The sequence below is a fragment of the Hippopotamus amphibius genome, chromosome 5, assembly GCF_030028045.1.
Source record: "Hippopotamus amphibius kiboko isolate mHipAmp2 chromosome 5, mHipAmp2.hap2, whole genome shotgun sequence".
NCBI classification, from domain to species: domain Eukaryota; kingdom Metazoa; phylum Chordata; class Mammalia; order Artiodactyla; family Hippopotamidae; genus Hippopotamus; species Hippopotamus amphibius.
The window spans coordinates 117,494,061-117,521,752 of NC_080190.1; the positions used below are offsets into that span (position 1 = coordinate 117,494,061).

General features: G+C 34.9%; 1 protein-coding gene across 3 annotated transcripts in view; it reads left to right on the forward strand.

Moving 5' to 3' along the window:
• Positions 1–27,692, forward strand: part of ARFGEF1 (ADP ribosylation factor guanine nucleotide exchange factor 1) — a 126,729-nt gene that overhangs the window by 57,365 nt on the left and 41,672 nt on the right. For all 3 annotated transcript variants that reach the window (XR_009053699.1, XM_057734705.1, XM_057734706.1), the window contains exons 8-17: positions 10,564–10,739; positions 11,645–11,778; positions 14,990–15,224; positions 19,172–19,271; positions 19,387–19,526; positions 19,637–19,745; positions 20,407–20,608; positions 24,849–24,960; positions 25,287–25,492; positions 25,767–25,851. Coding sequence is in view for 2 of the 3 variants with exons in the window: in XM_057734705.1 (XP_057590688.1) it covers positions 10,564–10,739; positions 11,645–11,778; positions 14,990–15,224; positions 19,172–19,271; positions 19,387–19,526; positions 19,637–19,745; positions 20,407–20,608; positions 24,849–24,960; positions 25,287–25,492; positions 25,767–25,851 (1,499 nt within the window). In the remaining variant the exon portion in view is untranslated. The remainder of the gene's footprint in view (positions 1–10,563; positions 10,740–11,644; positions 11,779–14,989; positions 15,225–19,171; positions 19,272–19,386; positions 19,527–19,636; positions 19,746–20,406; positions 20,609–24,848; positions 24,961–25,286; positions 25,493–25,766; positions 25,852–27,692) is intronic.

Here is a 27,692-nt window from a genome sequence, read left to right on the forward strand (position 1 = left end):
GGAGTATGAATTTTTTCAAAACACCATAAACTTATAATAAGGGAAGAAAGAACATTAAGTACCCATACATTCTTTTGAAATTTTATAATGTATATTAGGGGTTGGAAAATTATGTTCCATGAGCCAAATTTGGCCTGCTGCCTATTTTTGTTAAGTTTTATTGGGACACAGCCATGCTCATTTGTTTATGTATTGCCTATAGTGGCTGCCTTTGAACTACAAAATAAAGTTGAGTAAGGGCAACAAAGATTATATGCTAGCAAAGCCTAAAATGTTTACTGTCTGGCCCTTTACCATAAAAAATTGCCAGTCTCTAATACATATAAATACAGAGTGCGAAGTGAAAGCTCTTTCATTTTTCTGCCTTTTATAAAACTTTCAAACTTAGAGAATAGTTCAAAGAACAGTATAGTGAAAACTGTATATCCTTTTCTAGATCACTAATTATTAACAATTTTGCTACATTTGTTTTACTTGTCTTTAAATAAACATGTGTGTATATGTGTGTGTGTGTGTGTGTGTGTGTGTGTTTGTCTTTGGTAAACCATTTGAAAATTGGCTGTATATACAACATGATGCTTTACCCCTAAATAACTCAGCATATATCTTCTAAGAATAAGGGCATTCTCATACATAACCACAATTCCATTTTCACACCTAAGAAAAATAACACTCTTAAGAATATCTAATATAAATACATTTTAAAATGTTCCTAGTTGTCCCCAACTGTTTCTTATATCCTTTTTTTTTTTCTTTTTTTCTTTTTTTAGTCCAGAATCCATTTTAGGTACACTCACTGCATTTGATTATGTCTCTTTGGTCTCTTAGTTTAGAACAAGTCCTCTTGCCTTTTTTTCCATCTTTCATAACATTTACTTTTATTTTTAAGAATATAATATTGTTTTGTAGAATGTTGCACATTTTGAATTGGTCTGATGGTTTCCTTATTTCGATTTAGATTAAACATATTTGGCAAGAATACTGCATAGGTAATGTTGGTTTTTCTTATCACATCATATAAATTGGTGCATAATTAAGTTACTCCCTGTTGGTGATAATGTTAGATCACTTGGTTAAGATGATGACCACCAGCTCTCTTCATTGTAAGGGAACATTTTCCTTTTTATAATTAATAAGTAATCTGAGAGTGATACTTTGAGATCACATGAAGATCCATTCACTTGGTGATCCCTTGATATTACATGGATTGCAATATAGTGATTTCATAATTCTAATATTAATTAACATTTTTCTATGGAGAGGAGCACCTCCATTTTAAAAAATAATACTATGAGCTCATGAACTCTTTTATTATTCAATGTGTTATAATCCTTTACCATCATTATTCTTTGTTCCTGAGCTGGCCAGTAGGAATCCCTTCAAGCCAGCCCCTCTGTCTTGATGTAATTGCATTAGTCTTTTGGCATTTCCTATTTTTCTGGAACAGTAAGATGTTCTAGGTTCACCTTCAACTTTCCCTCATCCCAGCCCTGGAGTCAACTAGTTCTTCAGGGAGTCCTTATTCTTTTTAGTGGGCAATTGTATTTAGAGACCAAGACCTAGGTACTAGGTGTGGTCATTGCTACTGAGGTGTTATTGCTTTTAGGCTTTTCCAGTGGACCAAAACAGGAGATTTACAATCACAAGATGATATTATTAGTTCCAGTTCACATCCAGCACCACAGGGTTTCTCTTCATCTTCATTCATTTCATGCTTATCTCTCTCTTTTCCCAGGTTTCTAAAAACAGTGTGCCATTACTAAGAACAAACCAATTAATTAAAGTGCAGAATTTCTTTCAATTATATGTGTCCTTAGAATATATTCCACTAAAGATGAAGAATGAGAGTACTGTGTTCAGAAGTTACTTGTATTAACTATTTTTATTGATTTAACTTTTTTTTTTGAAAGGAGTATAGTAAGGGGAATTTTGTATGAACCAGGTGAGATGGTACAGATGAGGGCAGTGGGTATAGAGAGGATGGGCTGTAGGATCAATAGTAAGTGGTTTTTTTTTTTTAAGTACTTTTATTGAGATACAGTTAACAGACAACAAACAGCATATATTTAGAGTGTACAATTTGGTATCCCAATCTCCCAATTCATTCACCCCCCAGCCCTCCCCGCTTTCCCCACTTGGTGTCCATATGTTTGTTCTCTACATCTATGTCTCTATTTCTGCCTTGCATTTCCTCTTTCATAGTTGTTAGCATTTGCCTTATGTATTGAGGTGCTTCTATATTGGGTGCATATATATTTATAATTGTTATCTCCTCTTCTTGGATTGATCCCTTGATCTTTATGTAATGTCCTTTCTTGTCTCTTGTAACATTTTTTATTTTAAAGTCTATTTGATCTGATATGAGTATTGCTACTCCAGCTTTCTTTTGATTTTCATTTGCATGGAATATCTTTTTCTATCCCCTCACTTTCCGTCTGTATGTGTCCCTAGGTCTGAAGTGGGTCTCTTCGAGACAGCATATATATGGGTCTTGTTTTTGTATCCATTCAGCCAGTCTGTGTCTTCTGGTTGGGGCATTTAGTCCATTTACATTCAAGGTAATTATCAATATGTATGTTCCTAGTACCATTTTCTTAATTGTTTTTTTGTTTTTGTAGGTCCTTTTCTTCTCTTATGTTTCCCACTTAGAGAAGTTCCTTTAGCATTTGTTGTAGGGCTGGTTTGGTGGTGCTGAATTCTCTTAGCTGTGGCTTGTCTGTAAAGCTTTTGATTTCTCCCTCGAATCTGAATGAGATCCTTGCTGGGTAGAGTATTCTTGGTTGTAGGTTCTTCGCTTTCATCACTTGAAATATATCATGCCACTCCCTTCCGGCTTGCAGAGTTTCTGCTGAGAAATCAGCTGTTACCCTTATGGGAGTTCCCTTATATGTTATTTGTCATTTTTCCTTTGTTGCTTTTAATAACTTTTTTCTGTCTTTAATTTGTGTCAATTTGACTACTGTATGTCTTGGTGTGTTTCTCCTTGGGTTTATCCTACCTGGGACTCTCTGTGCTTCCTGGACTTGGGTAGCTATTTCCTTTCCCACGTTAGGGAAGTTTTCAACTATAATCTCTTCCAATATTTTCTCGGATCCTTTCTCTCTCTTTTCTCCTTCTGGGACCCCTATAATGCGAATGTTGGTGCATTTAACATTGTCCCAGAGGTCTTTTAGGCTGTCTTCAGTTCTTTTCATTCTTTTTTCTTTATTCTTTTCTGCATCAGTGATTATCACCATTCTGTCTTCCAGCTCACTTATTCGCCCTTCTGCCTCAGTTAATCTGCTATTGGTTCCTTCTAGTGTATTTTTCATTTCAGTTATTGTGTTGCATATCTGTTTGCTCTTTAATTCATCTAGGTCTTTAGTAAACTTTTTGATCTTTGCATCCAGTCTTTTTTAAAAGTCCTGGATCATCTTCACCATCATTATTCTGAATTCTTTTTCTGGGAGGGTGCCTATCTCCTTTTCATTTACTTGTTTTTCTGGGGTTGTATCCTGTCCCTTCATCTGGTACAAAGTCCTCTGCTTTTTCATTTTCTCTATCTTTCTGTGGCTGTGGTTTTCAGTTCCACAAGACGAAATACTCTGATTTAACTTTTTAAATTGAAGAACATTTACATGATTCAAACTTTAATAATTATGTGAAATATTTACTCAGAGAACTCTTCCATCCATTTTTTCCCTTGCTGACCTGCCTTGTAGGTAAACCACTCTCATTAGCTTGTAGTTTATAATTGTGTGTGTGTGTGTTTCCCCAGAGAAGTAAGCAAATAGTTGATTATTTCTCTTTCTTTTTGATAGAACACTGTGTATCTTCTGTGTCTTCCCCTTTTTTCACCTGATACATACTAGAAATCACTATTTCAGGTGATAGAGATTTCCCTTATTTGTTTTTCTTTTGTCTCTCCGCATAATACTCTATTATGTGGATATATCATAGTTTATTCAGCCAGTCCCCTGCTGACTGGAACTTTGGTTGTTTCCAGTATTTTGCTGTTAAAAATAAAGCTGCAGTGAATAACCATGTGTATCTGTATTTTTTTCATATTTGTGGAGGTTTATCCTCTGGGCAAATTCATAGAGGTGAGATTACTAGGTCAGGTGGTAAATGGATGTGAAGGTATGTTAGTCTTTGCTGAGTTTCTCTTCATAGATGTATTGTTTTGCCTTCTTAACGACAACATACGAGAGTGCCTTTTTCTCCACAGCTGCCAGTGGACTTTAAGGTTTTGAATTTTTGCCAACCTGATAGGTGAGAATTGTATCTTACTTTGGTTTTAATTTGCATTTCTCTACGAGTGAAATTAAATATCTTGTCATGTTTGAGGACCATTGTATATCTTTTTTTTTAATTGAGTCATCTATTCATGTCTTTTGTTCATTCTATCAGGTTTTTATCTTTTTTCCCCTATAATTTCAAAGAATCCTTTAATATGTTAGGATTCTGTGATATATTTTGCAAATATTTTCTCTCACTTCCTTACTTGCCCAAGGCTTTTGGCCTTGATGTGATGTTTTTTGCCTTTTAAAAGTTTTTTTAATAGTATTTTTCATGCATGCCTGCATTCATATATTTAAATATAAATGGGAACATACTATACTTACTGTTGTATAATCTGCTGTTGTCACATACTAAATTATAGTTTTCCTTTCATGTCAGATTGTACTTGATTATATTGGTGGTCTGTAACATTTAAATAATCTGTGATTAATACTAGCATTTAGATTATTTACTAGTTTTTGCTTTGCATGGCTCTCATGAAGCATTCTTATAGATATCATTTTGCACTTTAGGATGAATTTATTAAAAAGGAATACTTGACCAAGTTGTATGAACATTTAAAATTTATATACAGTGCTTTGTCTAACATCACTTTAATAGATGGACTATATCTTATTGTTTTAATTTATGTTTCTTTGATTATTTGTATGATGAAAACATAGGAAGCAGTCATTATTTTTGTAGGTCAAATACTGGCAATTTCATGGCCCAGCTGAGTGTCTGTGGGCTGTTTATACTTTTCTGAATTGCCTATTCCTATCTTTTGCCCATTTTTGCATTCAGTTTTTTATTTCAAGATTTCTTCATATTAAGAGATTAACCCCAAAAAAAAAAAAAGAGATTAACCCTTCTTCATTGTATTGTAAATATTTTTTTCCAGTCAGTCTTTGTTTTGTTTACCTCTGCTTATGTTGTTACTGTTCTGAGCAGATATTTGACCATACATAAAAAATTTAACAAAGCCTTTTTCTTTGAGATTCTGTTTTTGTCTTGCTTAGAATGGATTTTACCACCTTAAGATTATAAAAATATTCTACCATATGTTTTTCTAATACTTTTTTCATTTTTTGAATTTCAAATTTTATTTATTTCTTTATTTATTTATTGGCTGTGTTGGGTCTTCGTTGCTGCACACGGGCTTTCTCTAGTTGTGGCAAGTAGGGGCTACTCTTCATTATGGTGTGCAGGGTTCTCATTGTGGTGGCTTTTCTTGTTTCAGTGCACAGGCTCTAGGTGCACGGTCTTCAGTAGTTGTGGCATATGGGCTCAATAGTTGTGGCTCACGGGTTCTAGAGCACAGGCTCAATAGTTGTGGCACATGGGCTTAGTTGCTCTGCAGCATGTGGGGTCTTCCTGGGGCAGGGATCAAATCCGTGTACCCTGCATTGGCAGGCAGATTCTTAACCACTGTGCCACCTAGGAAGTCCCTGAATTTAAATTTTTAATTTATCTGAAATTTATTTTTTTGTATGGTATGAGATTGGATAGCTAGTTATAACCTACAGAATAATACTTCCTTTCCTAATTAATTTGAAATCCCAGTTTTATCCTAAATGATCCTGTTGGAGTTTTCTGTGCAGTTACTTTGAGCTGTTTATTCTTATCCAGTGTTGAATTGTTTTAAGTAGTTTAACTTTATTGTATATTTTGATCTTTAAAATGCAAGTCCCTCCCCATCCGTTTTTTAAATATCTATTAAATGTATACATAAACTTTGGAACCAATTCATTAAGTTCAAAAAATAAGTTTAATAATTGTTTCTAAATGTTTTTCATTTGATTATCTTGGGTTTTTCTAGATAATGATATTTTATCTTTGTTTCTTCCTTTGCAATATTTATACTTCATTTTTGTCATTCAGTTTTGTTATATAACATTAGTCTGAACCTCTAGAAAATGTTGAGTTGGGTTAATGGTGGCAGGAGTCCTCAGTGTTTTTTGACATTATTGCTGTAGTTCACTAGTAAGTTTGATGATTGCTGTGTTTTGGAGGATGCTCTTTATCAAGTTAAGTAAGTTTTCTGTATTTCTGGTTCATTAAAAGATACTTTTTATCTTTTTGTGGGTGCCTGGGTGTGATTTTACTTTCGTTTTTTTAATCAGAACTAGCTGTTGAATTCTTTTCATAACTTTTCACCATTCTAGTGATTTTTCTCTTATGTCTTTAGCTATTAAATCTCCACTTTCTTTCCATTCTTCCCTTCCACATTTCATTCTATACAGTTGTTGAGCTGTTTTCATCATATCTTTTATTGCTATGACATTCTTTCCTAATTTTCATCATTTTGTCTTATGATTCTGCATTCAGAGAGAATGTTACAAGGGGCTTTCCATACTTTATTCATTAATGTCCATTCTATTGCTTTTCCCAGTGTATGTTTTTTATTTTAGTAATTTTGTCTTTATCTCCAAGAACCCCTGTTTTCCTTGAGCTTTTTTTTTCCCATAGCACTTTGCTCTTATTTATTGATGCAGTATTCTTTCACATATCTCTGGTATACTAATTAAAATTGTTCTAGCTATAAAATCTGTTCCACCAGGAAACCATTTGCACAGATTGCTGACCTTTGTCCTTACTTTTCAGCTGTAGAGTTGCGTTTCATTTTAAAGAATAGAAAGACTAGATTTGATCAGTATATAAAGAATTTTCTCAATAGTTTTATGCACTGCTTTTCTATTTCTCATGAGGTTTTCCTCTCCAGAGTCTGCGAGGTGACCGCCATCCAAAGGCAGACCTTATTTCCCAACTGAGAACTTAATTAAAAGAAGCAAATGTCTCTCTTGAGCAGAGGGTGGTCTAGTGTTCCTTGAGCTGTGTTGTAAGCACAAACTGAAGCCCCATGAAGCTTGGGATCAGTGCTGTTTCAGCATTTTGTATATTCTGGGCTCGGGGTCGGGGTTCTTCACACTTGTTGGTTTGTTCCCATGCTCCCAGCCTTTGCCAGGAAATCTTAGGCTGCCTTCATCCAGCTAGGGCTTTATTTAGCGTTAGTTAAGTAGAAACAGGTAGTTAGAGTAGAAACGTAGAACTTTAGGAGATTTTACTACTGTATGAGGTTGGTTTTCCTTCTGTGTTTATTACAGCACTCTCAGTTAACTGGGAAACTGCTCTTTCCCCTCTTACCCTCCTTAGGTTAAGATACCTACCAAACAAATCCTCCACTTTAATAGGCTGAGCTCAGATACATTCTAAATGATCATGGCTGGTGACAGCTCTGTTGGTAGACATTGGCCTAGTTTTCCAAGCTCTCTTCCCTCCTACGTTATAGCTCTCGGCATTCTATCTAGGCTTTGGAGTATATTGAAACCCACATGGTACAGTTCAGCCACTTCTCAGATAGCTCTATCCTTTGCATGTGTTCAGTCACAGGCATTTGAACAGTATTGGCTTTTCCCTTTTCCCTTGATAGAACTTATCTTTTTTTTTTTTTTTTTTTTTTTTTAAATTGTTCTGTGAGGCTTATAGAATCTTAGTTCTCTGACCAGGGATTGAACCCGGGCCACATCAGTGAAAGAACCAAGTCCTAACCACTTGAGCACCAGGGAATTCCCATGGACTTATCTTAATTTCTAGGAATTTCTTCAAGATATTGGTCTATTGGTTATATCCTCCTTAGTTTTCCAGTGCTACTAAAGACTATTTCTCTTGTTTATATTTTTTCCTAGTAATTTCAGTGGGATTTGTGAAAAGAGAAGGTAAATTAGTGGGTTCAGCTTACTACCTTGTAAACAGAAGTCTGCACTTATGTTTAGGGGACAATTAGATGGAGAATTAGAGGAAAAAAATAGAGAATAATAATATCTAACTATTAAGTACTTTCTTTGTATCCCCAGTGATTTTGTGTGCTTTACTTGTGTTTATTTATTTAATCCTCCCCAAACCCTGGGATGCTTAGGTACTTTTATGATTCCCTTTATTACAAATGAGAAAATTGAGGCACTGAGAGATTAACTTAACCTGTAAGAAGTGGTAAATTGAAGACTAACCCGAAGATGTCTGGCTTCAAAGGCTGAAAATAAAATAAGAGAATGTTTTCAATTCCTTTGAGAAATTTCCTAAGAAGGAAAGTATTATCAATGAGTATTAATTATTCCTTTAGAAATTTGATTTAAAAAAGAAAAATGGACAGTAGCTGATGTGTGACAAGAGTTGAAGTGAAAAGATTTGAGTGTGTTGGTGAGTACTGGGGAAGATCCAGTCACATGCACAAGCTGGAAACGTAATGTTACAAGAAGATATTCAGGGGAGAAAGATACTGCTGAAGACAGGAGAAGGATTTGAGGGTGAATGAATGATTCACCTTAGAAATATGAAAGAATATTTTTTTCCCTGAAATGAGAGGGAAAAAGATGATCATTGCTGTTAAGGAACTTTATAGTGGGGCGTGGAAGAGTGAGGAAACCTGTGTTAAATGATCTACTTAGCTAAGTAGAAGGTGGAAGTTGTCAAGGGAAAGTGGAGGAGGGGGCAGTAGAAAGAGATGTAACTGGGTACAGAGAAGAAGGTTTGGAATAAGTGCTTTGGGGAACAGTTATCAGTTTCTGATAATCATTATTAAATTTTTTGTGACTTCTTCCAGAGAGTTCTCTCCCTCTATATAAGCATTCTTTACATATATGTAGAAAGCTGTAATAGTATTTAGTGTGTCAGACATTAACGTATTACCAGGAACATGCCTTTCATTACTCAAATCAGTTAAAAAATTGGGCACGTTATCAGTTATTGGCAAAATTAGTGATAGCTTCTACCCCTTATTGAGAACCATTTGTGTGCTTTACGTATTGTGTGTGTGTGTGCGCGTGTGTGTGTGTGTTTTGGTGATTCCTCATAGACATCATTATCTTTGCTGCCTGCAAAGAAACTGAGGCAAAAGAAGATGAAATAACTGATCCAATTAAATGATAGAGACATGATTGAAACAGGGGTCTTTCATATTCCCAATTCTGTGCTCCTTCTGGTACATTGTATTTCCCTCATGCTAGCCTGTAAGTTTTTTTACTTGGTAGCATGAAAGGAGCAGTTTCCTGCCAGGTAGCTACTGAGTTCTGGCCACAGATATGTGTGTGTTCCTTTTTTTTTCTTTTTAAATTCATACTCTTTTCCATTATGGTTTATTATAGGATACTGAGTATAGTTCCCTATGCTTTACAGCGGGACCTTTTTTATCCATTGTATTATATATAATAGTTTGCATCTACTAATCCCAAACTCCAAATCCCTCCCTCCCCCACCCCTCCTCCTCTTTGACAACCATAAGTTTGTTCTCTATGTCTGTGAGTCTGTTTCTGTTTCACAGATAAGTTCATTTATGTCACATTTTAGATTCCACATGTAAGTGATATTATGTGGTATTTTTCTTTGTCTTTCTGACTTCATTTAGTATAATAATCTCTAGGTCCATCCATGTTGCTTCAACTGGCATTATTTCATTCTTTGTTATGGCTGAGTAGTATTCCATTGTGTTTTTATATGTATATATGTGTGTGTATCATATCTTCTTTATCCATTCACCTGTCTATGGACATTTAGATTGTGTTCATGTCTTGGCTATTGTAAATAGTGCTGCTATGAAGTGTTCCTTTTTTAAAGTAACATATATTACACTTAGAGTAGTTCTGAAAGTTGGTATTATTTGCATTATGTTTGTTCTACCAGAAGTCATTTATTTCTATTTATATTAATCACAAGTATGATTACTCAGAGTGACAAAGTGAAGAATATTCGGGGCCATTATTTCTGTAGTTGTGTTCAAAAGAACATATGTTATTAGAGGTATTAGTAGGTATTCTAAACGGGGAGGGGTTGGAATCTCATGGTAAAATAAATTTTGGAAACACTGCATAGTGTATCCCCTATGGAGAACTCAATGCATGTTAGCGAATTAAAGGCTATGATAAAGATACCTATTTCCCATCATTTCCCTAACTTATTTGAGAATGGGATTTTTTTGAAGAATTTCTTTTAATATCTTAAGACATTAGCATTCATTAGAACTCACTTTAGTAAATGCTAATATAGACTAAAAGTAAGCTTCTGTTTTGGCACATTCTGTTAGCCTTTCATCAGCTTAGCGTGTTTCATTGCTAGAGCTGCTTAAGGATCATGTTTGGATGTATTCCAAATGCATACTTACTAGTAAGTATGCTAACCTTTAAATGGTGCCAATACATCTTACTTCACGTTGCTTTTCTGCCACTGTTTCATTTTAAATAGTCTGTGCTTTCTCAGTGCACTTCAGTTAAGTTAAATATGTTTGCATGTTTTTTATCCTTACCGTTTTAGATATGGGAGAAAGGACGACCGTAAATGCAAGTGCAGATGGCAACATTGGAACCATAGAGGATGGTAGTGACAGTGAAAATATTCAAGCAAATGGAATTCCAGGAACACCAATTTCTGTTGCATATACACCGTCCTTACCTGATGACAGATTGTCTGTCTCTTCCAATGATACTCAGGTAGAAATAAAAAAAAAATCCTCTTTATCTTACAAATTGATAGGCTACCAACGCCTTGTGATGAATATATCCAGTTGATAATGCTGGCTGATTTCAGTTTGAGAAAATAAAAACCTGTTTTTTTCATTTATATAAATCAGAGCACTTTATTCCCTTAAAATATTGATAACTATATTTCCAGCTCTAGGCTGTGTCTCATATGTGTTCACATCTTACCCCCCCCCCAACTGAAATTACATTTAAAAAGAACATTATTATCACATATTATAGGATAATTCTAGCATACTAGGAGGAGAAAGAACGTCTAGAAATCTGGAGAACTTCATCTTACCTTTGTTCAGGGCTACAATGAAATCTATACTGTGGTAGTGATAGGTCCTCCTCATCCTTCCTACCCTATATTTCGTGTATTTTTTCCTTATCTTTTTAGATAAGGGAGTCCTACCCTATATCATTGCCCCGTACGTGAGGGTAAGTTTTCTTGGCCTTGCTGACCTTTATCAAGTTAACAGCTTTTAAATATTGCCTTGACAGTCTCCATTGTCTTATGTCTATAAAATAGGAGAAAAACATAGAACACCCAATGACAGGTAGTGGAAAGTATAGTTTAGGCCATGGATGAGGTATCTTGTCACAGCATGATGTGCTAGCTTTTGTTAGTATAAACTGGGCAAATTTTAAGAGTTTGATGGCAAAGAGGGAGTATTTTAAACGAATACATTTTTTACGGTATTTATTGTTGGGGATGCAAGTGGCATGTCACAATAAAGAAAATATGGCAAATTCCTCATCTAGGTTTCCTTCCAGTAGAACCCCACGTTACTGAATTGAATAAAACATATAGAGGGCGAGATGGTTTTGCACTGACAAATGACTGCATTTACATGGTGTGTTCACTTGTTTAGGAATCTGGAAATTCTTCAGGACCTTCACCTGGTGCTAAGTTTTCCCACATTTTACAAAAGGATGCCTTTCTAGTATTCAGGTCATTGTGTAAACTGTCAATGAAACCACTGTCAGACGGACCGCCGGATCCGAAGTAAGTCCTTAGCTGTTCTGCCTGACAAATGCAGCTTTTTAAGCTTGAACCTTACTGTAAAAATAGCCTTTGGGTTTTCTTTTGTTCTTTTTGTCTTTTAGGGCCTTCAAAAATATTTTTTAGGGTTATTTTACTTTTTTAAAAATGTATTAAAAAACAGTGAGTTTCAAAATTGCTAGAGTACATACTTTACACTATTTTCCAAAGCACACCAGCAGCATTGTAGAGTTGTGCCTGGTACATAGCAGGTGCTCAGCAAGTATTGAATGATTGAGTGAATTATTATTTCAATATTGTGAGTAACATTGGAACTAATGTAGCCCTTTACATGTAATCTCATGCTAGACTTCTGAAAACTACTAGTTGAAAGGTAATAAAACCTGAGAGAAATAAATCTTAAAAGTCATGGTAAAAGATAATAACATACTCATTAAGGTCTGAAAAAATGCCCTAAGATGATAACATTCTCCTGTAGGGAGCAGGAAATACTCTAAGATAGGAGTCACTTGTCTGATTCCCATCAAATATGTTAGTTTAAACTGTAGGTAAGTGCTGTTTTTGAAAGTCATAAATTGTCAAATATCGCTCAATTTAAATGATTCCAGTGCAGATAATTCCTGCCTGAGGTTGAGTTTGGGAATCATTAGCGAGCAGGGCTGCATCATGTTGCATAATGTTGCAACATGATGTGTTATATAGCATGTCAATTTTAGGAGAACTTTCTGGAGAAAGACAGCTTGGAGAAGGCCTGAGTGACTTTGAGAAAGGGATTTTGAAGTAGGGGGAAGTTCATTTTAAAAATTTTAGAGCGTTTCAGTTTCTAGGTGTCAACTGAGAAGGAAGACTGGAGACAGTTACCACATTTGTTATACTTTCTGCAGTTTTGCTTTATTTTGTCATATTGTACTGATTCAGTGAGAAAATATCTTTTAGGCCCAGAAGCCTGAAACTCAGAAATCTTTTTTAGGCCCAAATCCTGAGACCCAGAAACATAATTTATTGATTCTTCTGTATTTTGAAAATATAAATGCTACACAAGAAGGATTAAGGTTGTTCGGATTACAGTATACACTTGATTATACCCTATATGTTTTATACGAATATATTTTAAATTTTTTCAGTTTCTTATTTTCATTACAAGGGGAGAAAAATGACAGTTTTCATTCTGGATTGTTGAAGACTTTTATATTAAGGAGAAAATAACTTAGGAATTTGATGTTAGTGCTGAAGGCCATTTTTGCCATGATTGAAAAATGTTACTGACCTTAAAAACCTCAGATGTTTAGTTTTCCCAAATCAAACCTTTAATATTACAAAAGATTATTGTGAGGAATAATGTAAATTATCCTCCTACGTAGTGAGCTTAAATCAGATATTAGGAAATTTTGTTTGAACATAAAAAAGACCTTCTTGACCACCAGAGTCATTAAATATTGGAATTGAATTCTGAAAGAGATCAAATTTTCCATGCCTAGAAACTGTTCTTTTTCTAAAATATATGGTTTTCTATCTTGAATGACTTCTTTTTGCCAAAATTAATGTTCTTTTGTAGTTATATAATTTCCTTTTTGTCTTTGCTTCTCTTTAAATTTTGTGGCCTTGCTAAGATGATGACGCAGGAAATGTTCTTTAAGCTTGAATCCTAATTTGAAATTACCCCATGGGAAACTGCAGACCTGTAATTTCCAGCTTCTTTGCTTGTCAAAAGTATACTTTATTGTGTTGTGTTATCAGGCAATCATTTGATCATTTCTTCATTGATGTTTAGATGAGTGCATGAGTAAATCCATTAATTATTTTGAGCACATACTAACAAGGCATTTTGTTAGATGCTGGGGATACAAAGATAAAACATAAGAAAACTCATGTGTTAGAGAATGATAAGCTGCACGTTTTAGTTACTATTGGAATTGAGCAAAAAGGGTGATAAATGTGAGCTAGACCAGGAAGTAGCAGTAGTGGATGAGCCTTGGAAGTCCTCAACATGAAGGTGGAATACCTGGCCCACTCTGTATTTTCTTGCAGCTATTACTCAAAGTCTCACCTCTCACTATTTCTAGCTTGATTTATCTAAGGTTTTTGTTTCTCTGTTTGTTTTGTAATACTGTATTTGCTGCACATACGTATTCTTAGATTCAGAAACATAGGCATTTTGGAAATGACTGTGTATTAATATTATTGGTTCCAGTTTTATTTCAAAGATGGCAGTATTTTTTGTGATTCCTATTTACATAAAATTAAATACTTTTTGTTTTAGGTCCTTGAGTCACTTGACACTTACAAACATAAAATTTATAGAGTAGAAATCAGGAGCAGTTAAGCTTACTATATGATATAAATGTGACTGGGTACAATTTGGAATAAATAAAGAAAAGAACCAACTGCTGGAGCATTTAAATGTGTACTGCATTTGAAAAGTTGCCTGGGATCGATCTCCTTGGTCTCTTGGGCTTAAAAAGCCTGTTTCAATGGGAGAAAAGTTGTATTTGTGAAATCTGATCATTAAAATTCTAGATAGTGATCAGAAGTATGGCACAATATATTGATCAGCAAAATAAAAGTCTTAATTTAAGCTTAAATGTGTTTTTCAGCTTTTCATTATATAAAAATACATATTTAGAATAAATGGGTAAGCTACTAAGAGGGACAAGTATTCTAAAAGTCTCTTTGTATGTATTTTTTTTTTAAGTGTTTTAAATGGTTCCTGAAAAAGTAAGTTTGAAGCAATGCTTTAATTTGGTAATGTACCAAAACTTTTTATTAGTGTTTAGGACTTTTGAGTAGCATAACTAGGAAAAAAGTACATTGGAACCTATTTATACTAAATATGGCCTTTAATCTGAGAAGTTCACGTTGATTTCCAAAAAGTGAAATGTACTTGTGAAAGAAAGGAACAAGGCATAAATCTTTAAATTTTTTTTCTTGTTCAGAGGAACAGTAGGTTGATGTTAAATATGTGTGAATGATTGTTTTCCCATTTAAAAAGCTTGTGAAATTATGTGGTATAAGAGAACATGAGTGGAACTACCCATTATTAGTGGCTAAGCTTATTCATGCACCGTACTTCCTTTTTTTATGTTGTAGAGTTTTCTGTTTCTTTCCATGTAAAGGTTTGTGAAATTATGTGGCACAGGAAATATCTTTGGAACAACCTCTTATTACCATAATGCTAATCTTGTCCATATACTGTATCTTCTTTTTTATATTTTAGGTCTCATGAGTTACGCTCCAAGATTCTTTCATTGCAGTTACTCCTGTCCATTCTGCAGAATGCGGGACCTATTTTCAGGACAAATGAGATGTTTATTAATGCTATTAAGCAATATCTGTGTGTTGCACTCTCAAAAAACGGAGTTTCATCTGTTCCAGAGGTTTTTGAGCTTTCCCTTTCCATATTTCTTACTTTGTTGTCAAACTTCAAGACACATCTGAAGATGCAGATAGAGGTATGTTCTGCATTTAGGCATTGTTGGATATTTCATTTGTTTCATGTTAAATCATATTTTAATACACTGGAAAGATTTTTAGAATGTGAAATAATATTTGTGTGTTGTCATTAACTTGGACCTACAAAGTACTACTAAGCATTAGGGTAAGCGCTAAGAATGCAATATCAAATTAAGACATAGCTCCTGCCTTCAAGGAATTTATAGTAGTTCCATGAATGATTTTAATTGTCTTAAGTTAACCGGGTCCTCACAATAACTTTGCCATTGTATATATGGTACGTGATAGAGAACTTGGTTATCTTAAAAGAAAGCTCTAAATAAATACTTTGTCTACATGATTTTAAGCCATTTAAGTGTTTGGTACTTTAAAGAGGTGATCAAGAAGAATTATGTTTTATGGGTTATATTTTAGGACACTTGAAATTTTAACTTTCGTATTTTTTTTCCCAATATATCTGTTATATTCCTGAAGTTTTCTCTCAACATCTTTGGAATTTTAGTAACAGTTATATATTTTAAAATATTTCCAGAGACTTAGCAAAATGAAATTAGGGAAGCTCCCAACCATGTGTGCATGTATTGTGCAAGTGTACTAATTCATGATCTTTTGTTTTTACCTTCAAATAATTCAGTATTTAAAAACAGCACTTTGTTTTACTGATTTAATGGATTTTTTTTCCAACTTGTCCTTTGTTAAAATATTGTTTTGTTTGGGACATGGTATATTTTAGAAATACTTTGATGCTAGTCAACTTTTGCCTTCATATTATGTTTGATATGATATGCAGGTTAAATTTTAATTTTTATATTTAATCCCAACTCAAGACTAATAATTCATTAGCTCACAGGAAGGATAACTATTATTTTCCCAGAGTTTTGATATTATCCTTTATTATAAAGGTTCTACACTATCTATTAAAATTCATGTAGAACATTATTATGGAAATGAGACAGAATAAGGCCTTGGTATTTTAAGTGAAAATTTTTAAAATTTGGGTCATATTTTTGGACAGGAAACAATTTCTGGTGCATATATATTGTCAAGTTTTAGAAGTTTGCCATATGTGTGTTAAAATAATGCAAGGCAAAACTAGAAAGTTACTATTTTTAGATAGTTTTTTCTCATTCTCTTCAGAAACTACAAATAAAAGAGACTAAAATAAAAACTTGTGGAACTTTGGCCTCTGTAACAAGCCAAAAGTGTTTCATTCGATGAAGAGGCATTTAAATTGATATTAGAGAATTTTGGAAGACGTTGTGCATTCAGTTACTTCTTTCAGACTACTTCTTTAATTACTACTTAGATGACTGTGTGAAGTATAAATTCTTATGGAACCAGATATCATAAAAAGCATTTAAGTTGTGATTATTATTTCTGTAAAGTAAATTGGATATACAAAAATTTTGTAAGAATGAATTTAAAGGGAAATACTTCTAAGAAATTTCCTGTCTGTTCATAGATGGTAGATTCTCATTAAAATCATTGTAGTAATATTCTGGTTTTTTAAAGAGGTCAGGCTTATTTCACCCTCTGTTGTCTCTTATGGGGAGATTATGAGGATAAAACAAGATAAATATAGATATGCTTTTTTTTTTAATGATAATAGCTTTTTTTATAGAACTTTATTTATTTATTTATTTATTTATTTATGGCCGTGTTGGGTCTTCATTGCTGCGCATGGACTTTCTCTAGTTGTGGAGAGTGGCAGCTACTCTTCCTTGCAGTGTGCGGGCTTCTCATTGCAGTGGCTTCTCTTGTTGCAGAGCATGGGCTCTAGGCACACAGGCTTCAGTAGTTGCGGTGTGTGGGCTCAGTAGTTGTGGCTTGTAGGCTCAGTAGTTGTGGTGCACGGGCTTAGTTGGTCCACAGCATGTGAGATCTTTCGGACCAGGGATCGAACCCGTGTCCCCTGCATTGGCAGGCAGATTCTTAACCCACTGCACCACCAGGAAAGTCCCTAGATATGCTTTTGAAAATACAGAACATACTCAAATGCATGATGAGCTGTGTTCCAGTTGGAGGAAACCCAACATATAAAAACCTAAATTTACAAACCAAAATTGAGGTGATTGTTATGCAAAGATTTATTTTATGAGAATGTTCACTTTAGAGTTTTTGTGATGTGACTCTTTCCTTGGGTGTTAACTTGTATATCTATTTCAGAAAATACAGTTTGTACACAGTTTTTCAAGAGTATCTATTATGTGAAGACAAAGTGCTTAGGATAGGACTATTTTACATGTTTTACATGATAGGTGCTCTATAAATCTTTAGAATTTGGGGTTTTTTAGAGCCCCCGTTGATAGGCATGGAGTCTTGAATTACTATAAGAGGCTTTTGCTTATTAGTGCAATTTGATAACCCGTAGACGGTAGTTAAAGGGTTTTCCCCCCCTCTTTTTCCAAATCTGTGTTTATTTATCCTGTGAATCAGAGAGCTTCAGACTCTCTTGATCCGTGGCACCATTAGAGTTTCTAATCTTTTCATGATGTACTTAGTCCTGAGGAAATACCTAACAGTTCTGTTTATCAAGCAGTTAGGCCCAAACAGCTTGTGTTTTTCTTAACAATGATGTCTGCATTTGGGGGCAGGTTGGGAGGAAACACATAGAAATTGAAAGAAAAAATGATTTTATTTCATTTTTAAATAGTCAGCAGTTACTGACTACTGGAATATATGAGCCTTATAGTACATTGCTTAACTTCTCAGACCTTGAAATCAGTTGGACATTGCCACCCTCATTTCCTTCATTGATTTTCATGTAGTACCTGCTTCTTATAGCAACCACTAAACCCCAGGTTTGTGAAAATAATGATGTTATTGAAAGGAATGTCGTGTGGTCTAATTGATGTTGAAACTGTGACCAATTTTTTGAGGTATCCAGCAGATGTATTTCCCTCTGAATTTTCCCTTAGAAATTCTCATAGCATCCCTCTGAATTTGCTGCAGCATTCTAGGGTGCCTTGGTGCAGTGTTTGAGAATTGTGGCCATAAATATGTATTGAATGTGTACTGTATTTGACATGCAGTGGAGACACAGTGCTTAGCAAGAGGGACTTTGTCTCTCTACCCTCTTAGAGCTTACAGTCTTACAGGAAATACTGACATATTACTTGCCAAATACTGGCAAGTTGGAGAAATGTGTTGAATTTTGTGAAAGAAAAGCACATTACAAGAGTATTTCACTCTGTTTCTGGAGAAGAAGGTGTTAGTAGTCTTAAATTACAGATATGAATTTTTAGCTTCATAATACATGTGTTCCATAAATGATCTCCTCTTAAGTTATATTCGTTTTTGCAAAATAAATGTGAATCTGAACATTCTTAGCTCTTAAATTGAAAATTTTTTAAATAAGGTTGACTGAATCTTTTGTGTTTTATATCATTTGGTGTAAAGAATAGTGAGAAATAGTTTTTAGTTTTCAGGTAGAAGAGATTTCCATTTGTGTGATGAATTTAAAAAATATAACAGTATATGAGAATTAGATCCTTTTTATTGTGTAGAGTACACCACCAGTTACTTTACAATCTAGGAACACTTGGGGTTGCCCAGTACCATAATGTCCAAAAAATACAACTGATGAACAGAATATAGTTTATGCTCTGTGGGGGATTAAAAAAATGAAATATACAAGCTTTATTAGTTTTATAAATATGTTTAAGAAAATTTCCCAGAAGAACTCCAGATTTTTGTAGATTTCTTTTGTAGTTGCTATGTGATAGCAAAATACAATGATGCTAAGTACAGTTCTTTACCGCAAGGGCCAGTGTAAATGACCACCCCAAGTTATTTAAGTCCTGACATTTGAGAAATGGAACTCAAAAGGAGTTGAACTCCAGGACCCTGGGTCCTGGTCTTTGCTCTGCAGCTTTAGGATATTTAAAGTGCTCACATAGATGAATTATAAACAATATTTTAATTAGAGGTTTTTCCCTAATCATAGGTGTTCTTTAAAGAAATTTTCCTATACATTTTGGAGACTTCTACCAGCTCATTTGACCACAAATGGATGGTTATTCAGACATTGACAAGGATTTGTGCAGGTATTTGAAATTATCCTTCTTTGTTATCTCTTTCTTAGTATGAGATATTTACAAAGCCAAATATATTCATATACTAGATGCCTTTTGTTAAAATTAACATATTGTATTGTTACAGACGCTCAGAGTGTAGTGGATATTTATGTAAACTATGATTGTGACTTAAATGCAGCAAACATATTTGAAAGACTAGTAAATGATCTATCAAAAATTGCTCAAGGACGCGGCAGTCAAGAACTTGGTATGAGTAACGTTCAGGTAAGAACTTTAAAAACATTTTCAAATTTGAACTTTGCCAGGGAAGAGCTGTGTGTTTTCCTTAAAAGATTTTGTTGTTGTTTTTATTCTTTTTATGAATTATTTTGTAGGAACTGAGCCTGAGGAAAAAAGGTTTAGAATGCTTAGTATCAATTTTGAAGTGTATGGTTGAGTGGAGTAAGGATCAGTACGTGAACCCCAACTCGCAGACGACGCTTGGTAAGGTGACATTTGAGTAGAATGCTTTGTCATTTAAGTAAATGATACTTGGAAGGATAGTTGCAGATGCCATTAAGCCAGTTTCGTGGCATCTTTATTCATTTAGCTGATGAAGAACTGTTCTCTGTGAGTTAAATTACCAGCTTAAGATCATGAATTTCCCAACTTTGGATAACTTTTTTCTTTCTAAATCTTTCCGGAAGTATTTTGAATATCATATTAAAGTGAATCATGTTTATGCAACTTTGTTAAAGGATAATTACAGAAGAAACATATAAAAGCCAAAAGTGTTTTAAGAAGATTGAATTGTTCATTTCTGTTTGACATTTACCTTTACTCAAAGAAAAACTCATAGCTGCAGGGCTGTCCTGGTGTTATCTTAGTCCTTTGAGGGAAAACTATTCCCTGTGAGACAGGAACTGAGAGCAGAAACCCAGTGGATACTCAGCACTGCAGTTGCTAAAAGAACTCCTACTGGTGCAGATTGTACATGTACTAATTGCAGTGTGTTTTAGTATCAAAGTAGTGTTATCTGTTTTGGCACCTAATGCATTATTTGTATTAAATAGATATCTAAGCAACGTTGAAATATCTTGCCTTATTTGAGACATTTTTTCCCCTTTGACAGAATAGTTTACTGAATCAGTTTTTCTACTTACAGGTCAGGAAAAACCCTCAGAGCAAGAGATGAGTGAAATAAAACACCCTGAGACAATAAACAGATACGGAAGCTTAAATTCCCTGGAGTCAACATCGTCATCAGGAATAGGCAGCTACAGCACGCAGATGTCTGGCACTGATAACCCAGAGCAGTTTGAAGTCCTGAAGCAGCAAAAAGAGATAATAGAACAAGGGATAGATTTGTGAGTGTCTGAGTTTAAGGAGCTTCATCGTTATTGACTATCCCTCTGCCAGTGCTGTGCCACCCTTAATCCTGGGTCTCCTTACTTTTTCAGACTATTTTAAGTCCCTTCTTATTACCACCCTTCAGAGAATAATATGGAGCACAGCTCTCCTGGATCCAAGACTTCTAGTGCCTCCTTAGCTCCCCTTGTTCATTGCAGCCTAGCCCAAATAGACCTTCGTAACGTGCATTAATTTTGTACCATATTTTTTGTGCTGTTGACAAACATCATCTGTGCAGTTTTGCATTGCTCATTTAACTCAGTTGTGAAATCTTCCATTATGCTCCCCTAAGCAGATGATAACTCAAAAAATTCAAAGTGTGGAACTTCTGCTAGTGTTGCTCCTTTATAGGCTTTATATTTTCTCCTCTTCCTTTACAAATGTGCTTCTCTTGCTATTGATTCATTGTTATTGATTGCATTTTTATATATCGATAAGGTGATAATCTCCTTTTCAAACTTGGATACTCTACCAGACCCTGATCTTGTGAAATCAGTTCTCCTCGTAAGCTGTGTGCTATCAGCCTGCTCCTGGGCTGTTTCCTGTCTCAATGGTACTGTGCTACTTTCCTTCCTCTTATCACCCATCTCTTCTTTCAAAGAGATGCTGTGAGGAAAACTGAACTTGCTGGCCTTTCTTCATGAATCTAGATCCGAGAATCTAAACTGTTAAAAAAAAAGAATTCAACTTCTGCTGTAAAGCACTTCTTCCTGAATCTTAAGTAGTAGCTTTTGGTGAATGTTCAAGTGCCCTTTTTCACTGTTAATGTAAAAGAAAAAAGTTTATGAAGTGTACACATATTGTCATAAAATTATAAGATCTCAAAAATAGCCACCAATACTTCATTTATTAGCTGTTTAGTCAATATTTTATCAAAGTCCCATCTGTTCCAGACATTATGCACAGAGCTGGGGAAAGCTGGTGAGTGAAGCAGCCCTTGTTTATGGGGTTTCAAGGTCCAGTATGTGCAAACAGATACTCATTTTTGAAATTCTGCTGGTCACTCAGCAAACACATATTTGGGACTGTGTGCCAAGAACCATGAAGGTGCTTGTTCTTATATTTAAGATTACAGTCTAAGTATGGCCAAAATATATCTTTTAATAGTGCTTTGTGAAGTCCATAATGGAGTGTTGTGTAGAGTGCTGCCAAGGTAGGGCCCCTCAATTTGAAGTACTTAGGAGTGAGGGGGAGTCCTCACAGGGCCCCAGAGTGGATATCCTCCCTGCCTCCACTGCTTCCTGAGTGGTCAGCTTTCTTTCTGCTTCACACTTTTGTGAGAATGTTATGCTCCCAGGATACTCTTCCACGACTGTTCCTTTCATGACACCACTCTGTCCTGTCCCTCCTGCCTTTTGCCCACGCCATCTCTGTCTTGTTATGGGCTCTTTATCCTGGGCACACATCTTAACATTTACAGGGTCTGTCCCTCAACCCTTTCCTTACTTTGTAATTTCTAGATGATTATGTTCTTTCTCATGACTTCAGCTACTATGTGTTAACATCTCACAACTCCTAAGAGTTACTTTTAACATCAAAACTCTACTGAACTCCAGACTCATCAGTAATTGCCTGTTGGACATTTCCCCTGGACATTGCATAGCTTCTCAGCATGTCCATACCAAATTTATCAGTCTCCGTAATCAACTCCCCCAATACAACCCAAAACAAAGATAAACAAAACCCTGTTGTTTCTGTACTTCCCATTCAGGCTAGTAACCCCAGCACGCCACTAAGTTTATGAGCTAGAATCCCTTAGATTTCCTCATTGAATCTTATTTGTCACTAAATCCAGTTAATTCTGCTTCCTGAATATCTCTGCAATTTATTCTCTTTATCTCCCACAGTTGTCCTTTCAAGTCAGATCGTCACCATTTTGTGCCTTGACTAGTATAGTCTTTTCATTGACTTGCCTTTCTTTGGTCTTATTTATTCTCTAGTTTTTTCTTATACTTAGCTAGAATAATCTTTCTTGAAAGAAAGTCTGCTTCTGTTTCTCCCCTCTCTTTGTCTTAGAGAATAAAGCCACAGCGTCTTGTAATAGCATATAATACCCTTTGTGATTTAAATCTGCTGGACTCTAAGCTACAGTATCTGCCACTTCTTTATCTCACCTCATTTTTCCAACAGTGCAGAGCTATTTATTATAATACCATGCTGTTTTATGCTTTCATGTGTTAGTATGACCTCTTCCTCTCTGTCTGGGATGTTTTTTCTTACTGTTTATAAAAGATGTAATCATTCCTAAATGCTCAGTTCCACAGTCACCTTCCCAGGAGATAGATCATGATCATTTCTGCTGTGCTGTCTACTCACCATGTGGATGCTTTTTGTTGCATTTTTACTATTATGTATTTTTTTAATTTATAAAAATTTTAAAATAATTTTACTATTATAACTCGAGGATGGAAGATGCCTTAGAGGACTGGGACGGGGAGGGTGGGGGGGACTCAAGAGAGGGTGGGGGGGAGTCAAGGGAGGGAGGGAATACGGGGATATGTGTATAAAAACATGATTGAACTTGGTGTACCCCCCCAAAATAATAAATAAATAAAATTAATAAAAAAATTTTTTAATAATTTTACTATTATAATTTTTGAGGGGCAGGGAAGAAGGAAGAATTTATTACAGCAAGTGAGGAGGACGCTAAGGATCTTTCCCAAAGCAGTATCTCCCTGAAAAGGAAAATTGGGGAAGTTTTAAACTGAGGATGTGTGCATATTCATGAAGGGACTTGGGCAGTCTATAGGGTCTAAACTTCAACTGCTTGAAGTCAGGAGGGTCGGAAAAGGTCAACATCATCCCTCAGGTTACAGCTGACCTGGTTGTTGAGCACTTCAGGCTAATCTTTACATTGAAAGAGAACTGGGATTCTTTACAGCTGATACATTATCTTTGCTATTGTTACTTCTTTTGCCTCATTAATAGCCATTTTTTAAAATTTTTCTTACATGAGAATGAGAGCTTCTAGAGAGCAGAGATTGTGTTTATCTCAGGGAAAAATGCTTGATTTTAATTTATGTACGTGACAGTGGTTTAATTAGGACTTGACAGGGGAATCATTAGGAGGACAGAGCAGGGAAGGACACTGCAGACAAAGAGTATGGCATGTGTAGCAGCACGGAGGAAAGGGAGAACATTTGAGGACTATGATTGTTCAGCGTGGCAAGGGCGGGGGTGGACAGGTAGTAGCAGGAGGTGAGATGAGAGCATCGAGTTGGATCCAGATTACAGGGGGCTCATTCTCCATGTAAAGGAGGTTTTGTCTTGTTCTTGGCATTGGCATACTGTTGAAGGATTTTAAGCAGAGAAACAGCAGCGTTAGATTTCTGTTTTGAAAGATGACTTTGCCAGCAGCCTGAAGGGTGGATTGGAATGTGAGCAAAACAGGAGGCAGGGAGACCAGTTAAGAATGCTTGTAATACCCAGTTGACAGTGATGAGGTACCAAACTAATTATTGGAACAATAAAGGTAGAAAGTAAATGCTTTCGAAACAAAGAGGTGACGTTAAAATTGGATCTTCAAGCATGAGGGAGAATTCCCTATGAGTGGAGCAGGCAAAAGGCACATAGAGGAAATAGACACTACAAATGCTTTATGTTTAGGGAATGAGAAAGGGATATGTGGGAGTAGATGAGAGAGAAATGAGCTAGCTATATTGAGAGAGATTTTGTGTCGGGCTAATCGTGTGAACTTTATTTTGAAAACATTGGGTATGTAAATATTTTATTTATCGAGGAAATAGTGCTGTCAGGTTGTGGTTGAAATAGTCACCAAAATTCACGTTCTGTGTTGTAAAAGCAGGAAACTTAGAATGAATCAGTGGATGTGAGGAGAATGAGCCAAGGTTACTTGAGCACTAAGGAGAATCTATATATTAAACGTATGAGATGTTGAGTACTCATATCCTTCCTCAGAGTTCATCTACTACATGGCATTATTATTGCACGTAATCTGTGAAATGATCCACATGATTGATAAAGATCACCTTCCATTTGGAATTCTTTTCTAAGAAGAAAAAAATAATGAAAACTTTGCATAATGTATTATTTTCTGTACCTTTATGCATTGATTATTTCAAGTAAACTCCTGTTTTCTAAGTGCTAGAAAGTTAATTTACAGTAGTTTTAGATCTTCTCAGGGAATACAAATAGTTTCCTGTTTCTAATGTTCCTTTTAACTTTAACATCATCTAGATTTACTAAGAAACCAAAGAGAGGAATACAGTACCTCCAAGAACAAGGGATGCTTGGGACTACACCTGAAGACATCGCCCAGTTCTTACATCAAGAGGAAAGATTAGACTCTGTGAGAACACCATGTTATTTCATTCCAACTTTTCCTATAAAATTCTTTTTTTAAGTTAATACATATTATGGCATCTTTATAATGCCCTCCTAAGTATGTAAAAATAAGCTACATATTCTTAATTTTGCCTTTTAATTTTCTATACTCAAAAGAATATCTCTCTTTTTTTTTAAATAAACACATTTAGTATGTTTAACTTTCATCTTCACATTTGAGGTAGTTAATTAACCCTGTGGATCTCATGGATTTTTCTGCATTGTAAAAAATTGGCTGTGGGAAATGTAACCTTCTATTTAGGATATCAATTTCTGTCTTTTGTTCTTTAGACTCAAGTGGGTGAGTTCCTGGGAGAGAATGATAAATTTAACAAGGAAGTCATGTATGCATACGTGGACCAACATGACTTCTCAGGAAAGGATTTCGTCTCAGCCCTTCGTATGTTTCTGGAAGGGTTCCGTCTTCCAGGGGAAGCTCAGAAAATTGATCGATTGATGGAAAAATTTGCTGCAAGATACCTAGAATGCAACCAAGGGTAAGCAGGATTCAAATTAAAGTACTTACTGGTTGCCAACTATATCCAAGACCCTCTTCTGGGGAGCATCGAGTGATTTGATGATCCCCGGCCCCAGGGAACTTAGATGATCTACCATCTGGAAGTGATGAGACAGTTCCATGAAAAATTTAATGTGAGATAGAACATAAATCCTGAAAGGGAAAATTAGAAGTGATACAGGGTTTGAGGTGAGTTATTTAAATGATAACTATAAACAGTAAAAGTTTATAACATGATACATTTATTTTTCCAGACAAACCCTTTTTGCTAGTGCAGATACTGCTTATGTTCTGGCTTATTCAATTATCATGCTGACCACAGATCTTCACAGTCCACAGGTATGTTTTCTTCCAAGCCAGTTTTACAATAAATAGTACAAATTAGATTGTTTTGAATTCAGTAAGTAATAGTTGAAATTTTAATCTTGATTTAGTTAAACCAGTCACCAAATTGGGGTATTTAATTTTCTGTAATGTGCATTTTAGTGTACTATACAAATGCAATTTCTGGTAGTAATTCTAATAGATTTTTAGATATCCATAAAATCTGTATTTGTCTTTCTCATGATTGACAGCTGTATAACACAAGATAAATTTTAATCTAAGAATGTGCTTATAGTTCTTCTGCCTATGCTTATTACAACATGGAAAAACATTATATATAAACCGTCTTTTTATTTTTTTAAACATTTCAAACTTAAACAATAGAGTGTTTAGTATAATGGGTCCTTCATGTGCTTATCATCCACCGTGACCAACTTATGGCCAGTCTTGTTCCACGTATATCCCTTTTCTCCCCCAGGTCATTTTGGAGCAAATCTCATGTATCATATCATTTCATCGTTTCAGTATGTGTAACTGAAAGAGAAATACTGTATTTAACATAACCACAGGACCATTACACCTAAAAGTTAACCATAATTTTAAAATATCAGACATCCAGGAATTGTTTAAATTTCGTTCTCTTCATACAATTATAATTCCTTCTTAAATATTAAGGAACTGTCACTTGATTTGTGATATCCACAAATAAAAACATTACTTTTAAAGTTTTAGGTATTTTATGCTTAGTTTCCAAAAACTTGGAGAAAATTATAAATAAACCTATTTGCAAGAATTTCTTAATTATTAGGGATAGGCTTCTAATGATAATGTATTACATGAGAAATAAACTATATACTTATTACTAATCTGAAATGTATTGGAAAAACTATGAAGTTTAAAACAGCTTATAAGTTTAAAAATTATAAAATTTTAAACAGCTTATGAGTTCTTATTGAAGCTAAGTGGATTGTTAGAAAATTGAACCCATAATTAGGACCCCATATGATTTATAATGCAGGACCACATGAACTATAACAAGTGACATCATTTTTAAAGAACACATAGTTTTAAGAGGAATTCTTTAAAACTAATTCTCCTCATTCTTAGTTGTTTTCAGAGTTAGAATGTAGGTTAATTTAACAAGTCATTTATGTTCCTTTTTCACTGGGATATTTATAGTTAGACTACCTTTTATATGCAGTATGAGTCAGTTTTTTTTTAATTTTTGAGATGCTTTTAGAACATGTTTAATTTTTTGTGTTTATTAGTCTTCATCAGTAGTAACAATTTGCTTTAAGTGGTTTAAGCACTAAAACTTAATTAGGCACAGTTTAATTTAAGCACATGAGAGTAAAAGTTGAGAGTAAAGTGTACCATAGAAGACATGCAGGAGGAGAGAGTGGGGTTATGTCGTGCACACTTCCAGAGCCCCACTGTGGCAGCAGTGTTGTGTGTGAGCAGTGTATTTTTATTTTGTATACCTGAAATTAATGTAGTCTCTTCTCCAGCATGCTGGGAGCTCCTACCCCTACCTCTCAGCCCAGATCCACAAGTATACTTTACTGCTACTTCAGATTTTCTGCCAAGGCTTGTCTTTGTCTCTCATTGGCATCATGCTAAAACATTATATACCATGTTCAAAATTTCTGTTGATGTTAATCTTTTAACCTCTTATTGGCAGCACTTGTGCGGTCTTTTATTTTGATATCCCTGGGTCATTGCTGTTTTAGTATTCATCAGAACTTCAGGTGAAATGGCTTTCTTTTAATGTTTTTTTTTTAAGTGCCCTGACTCAAGATAAGTTTTTAAAGTTTCAGTATGTTAGAGCTTTTTCCCAATGAGTAATAATAAATTAC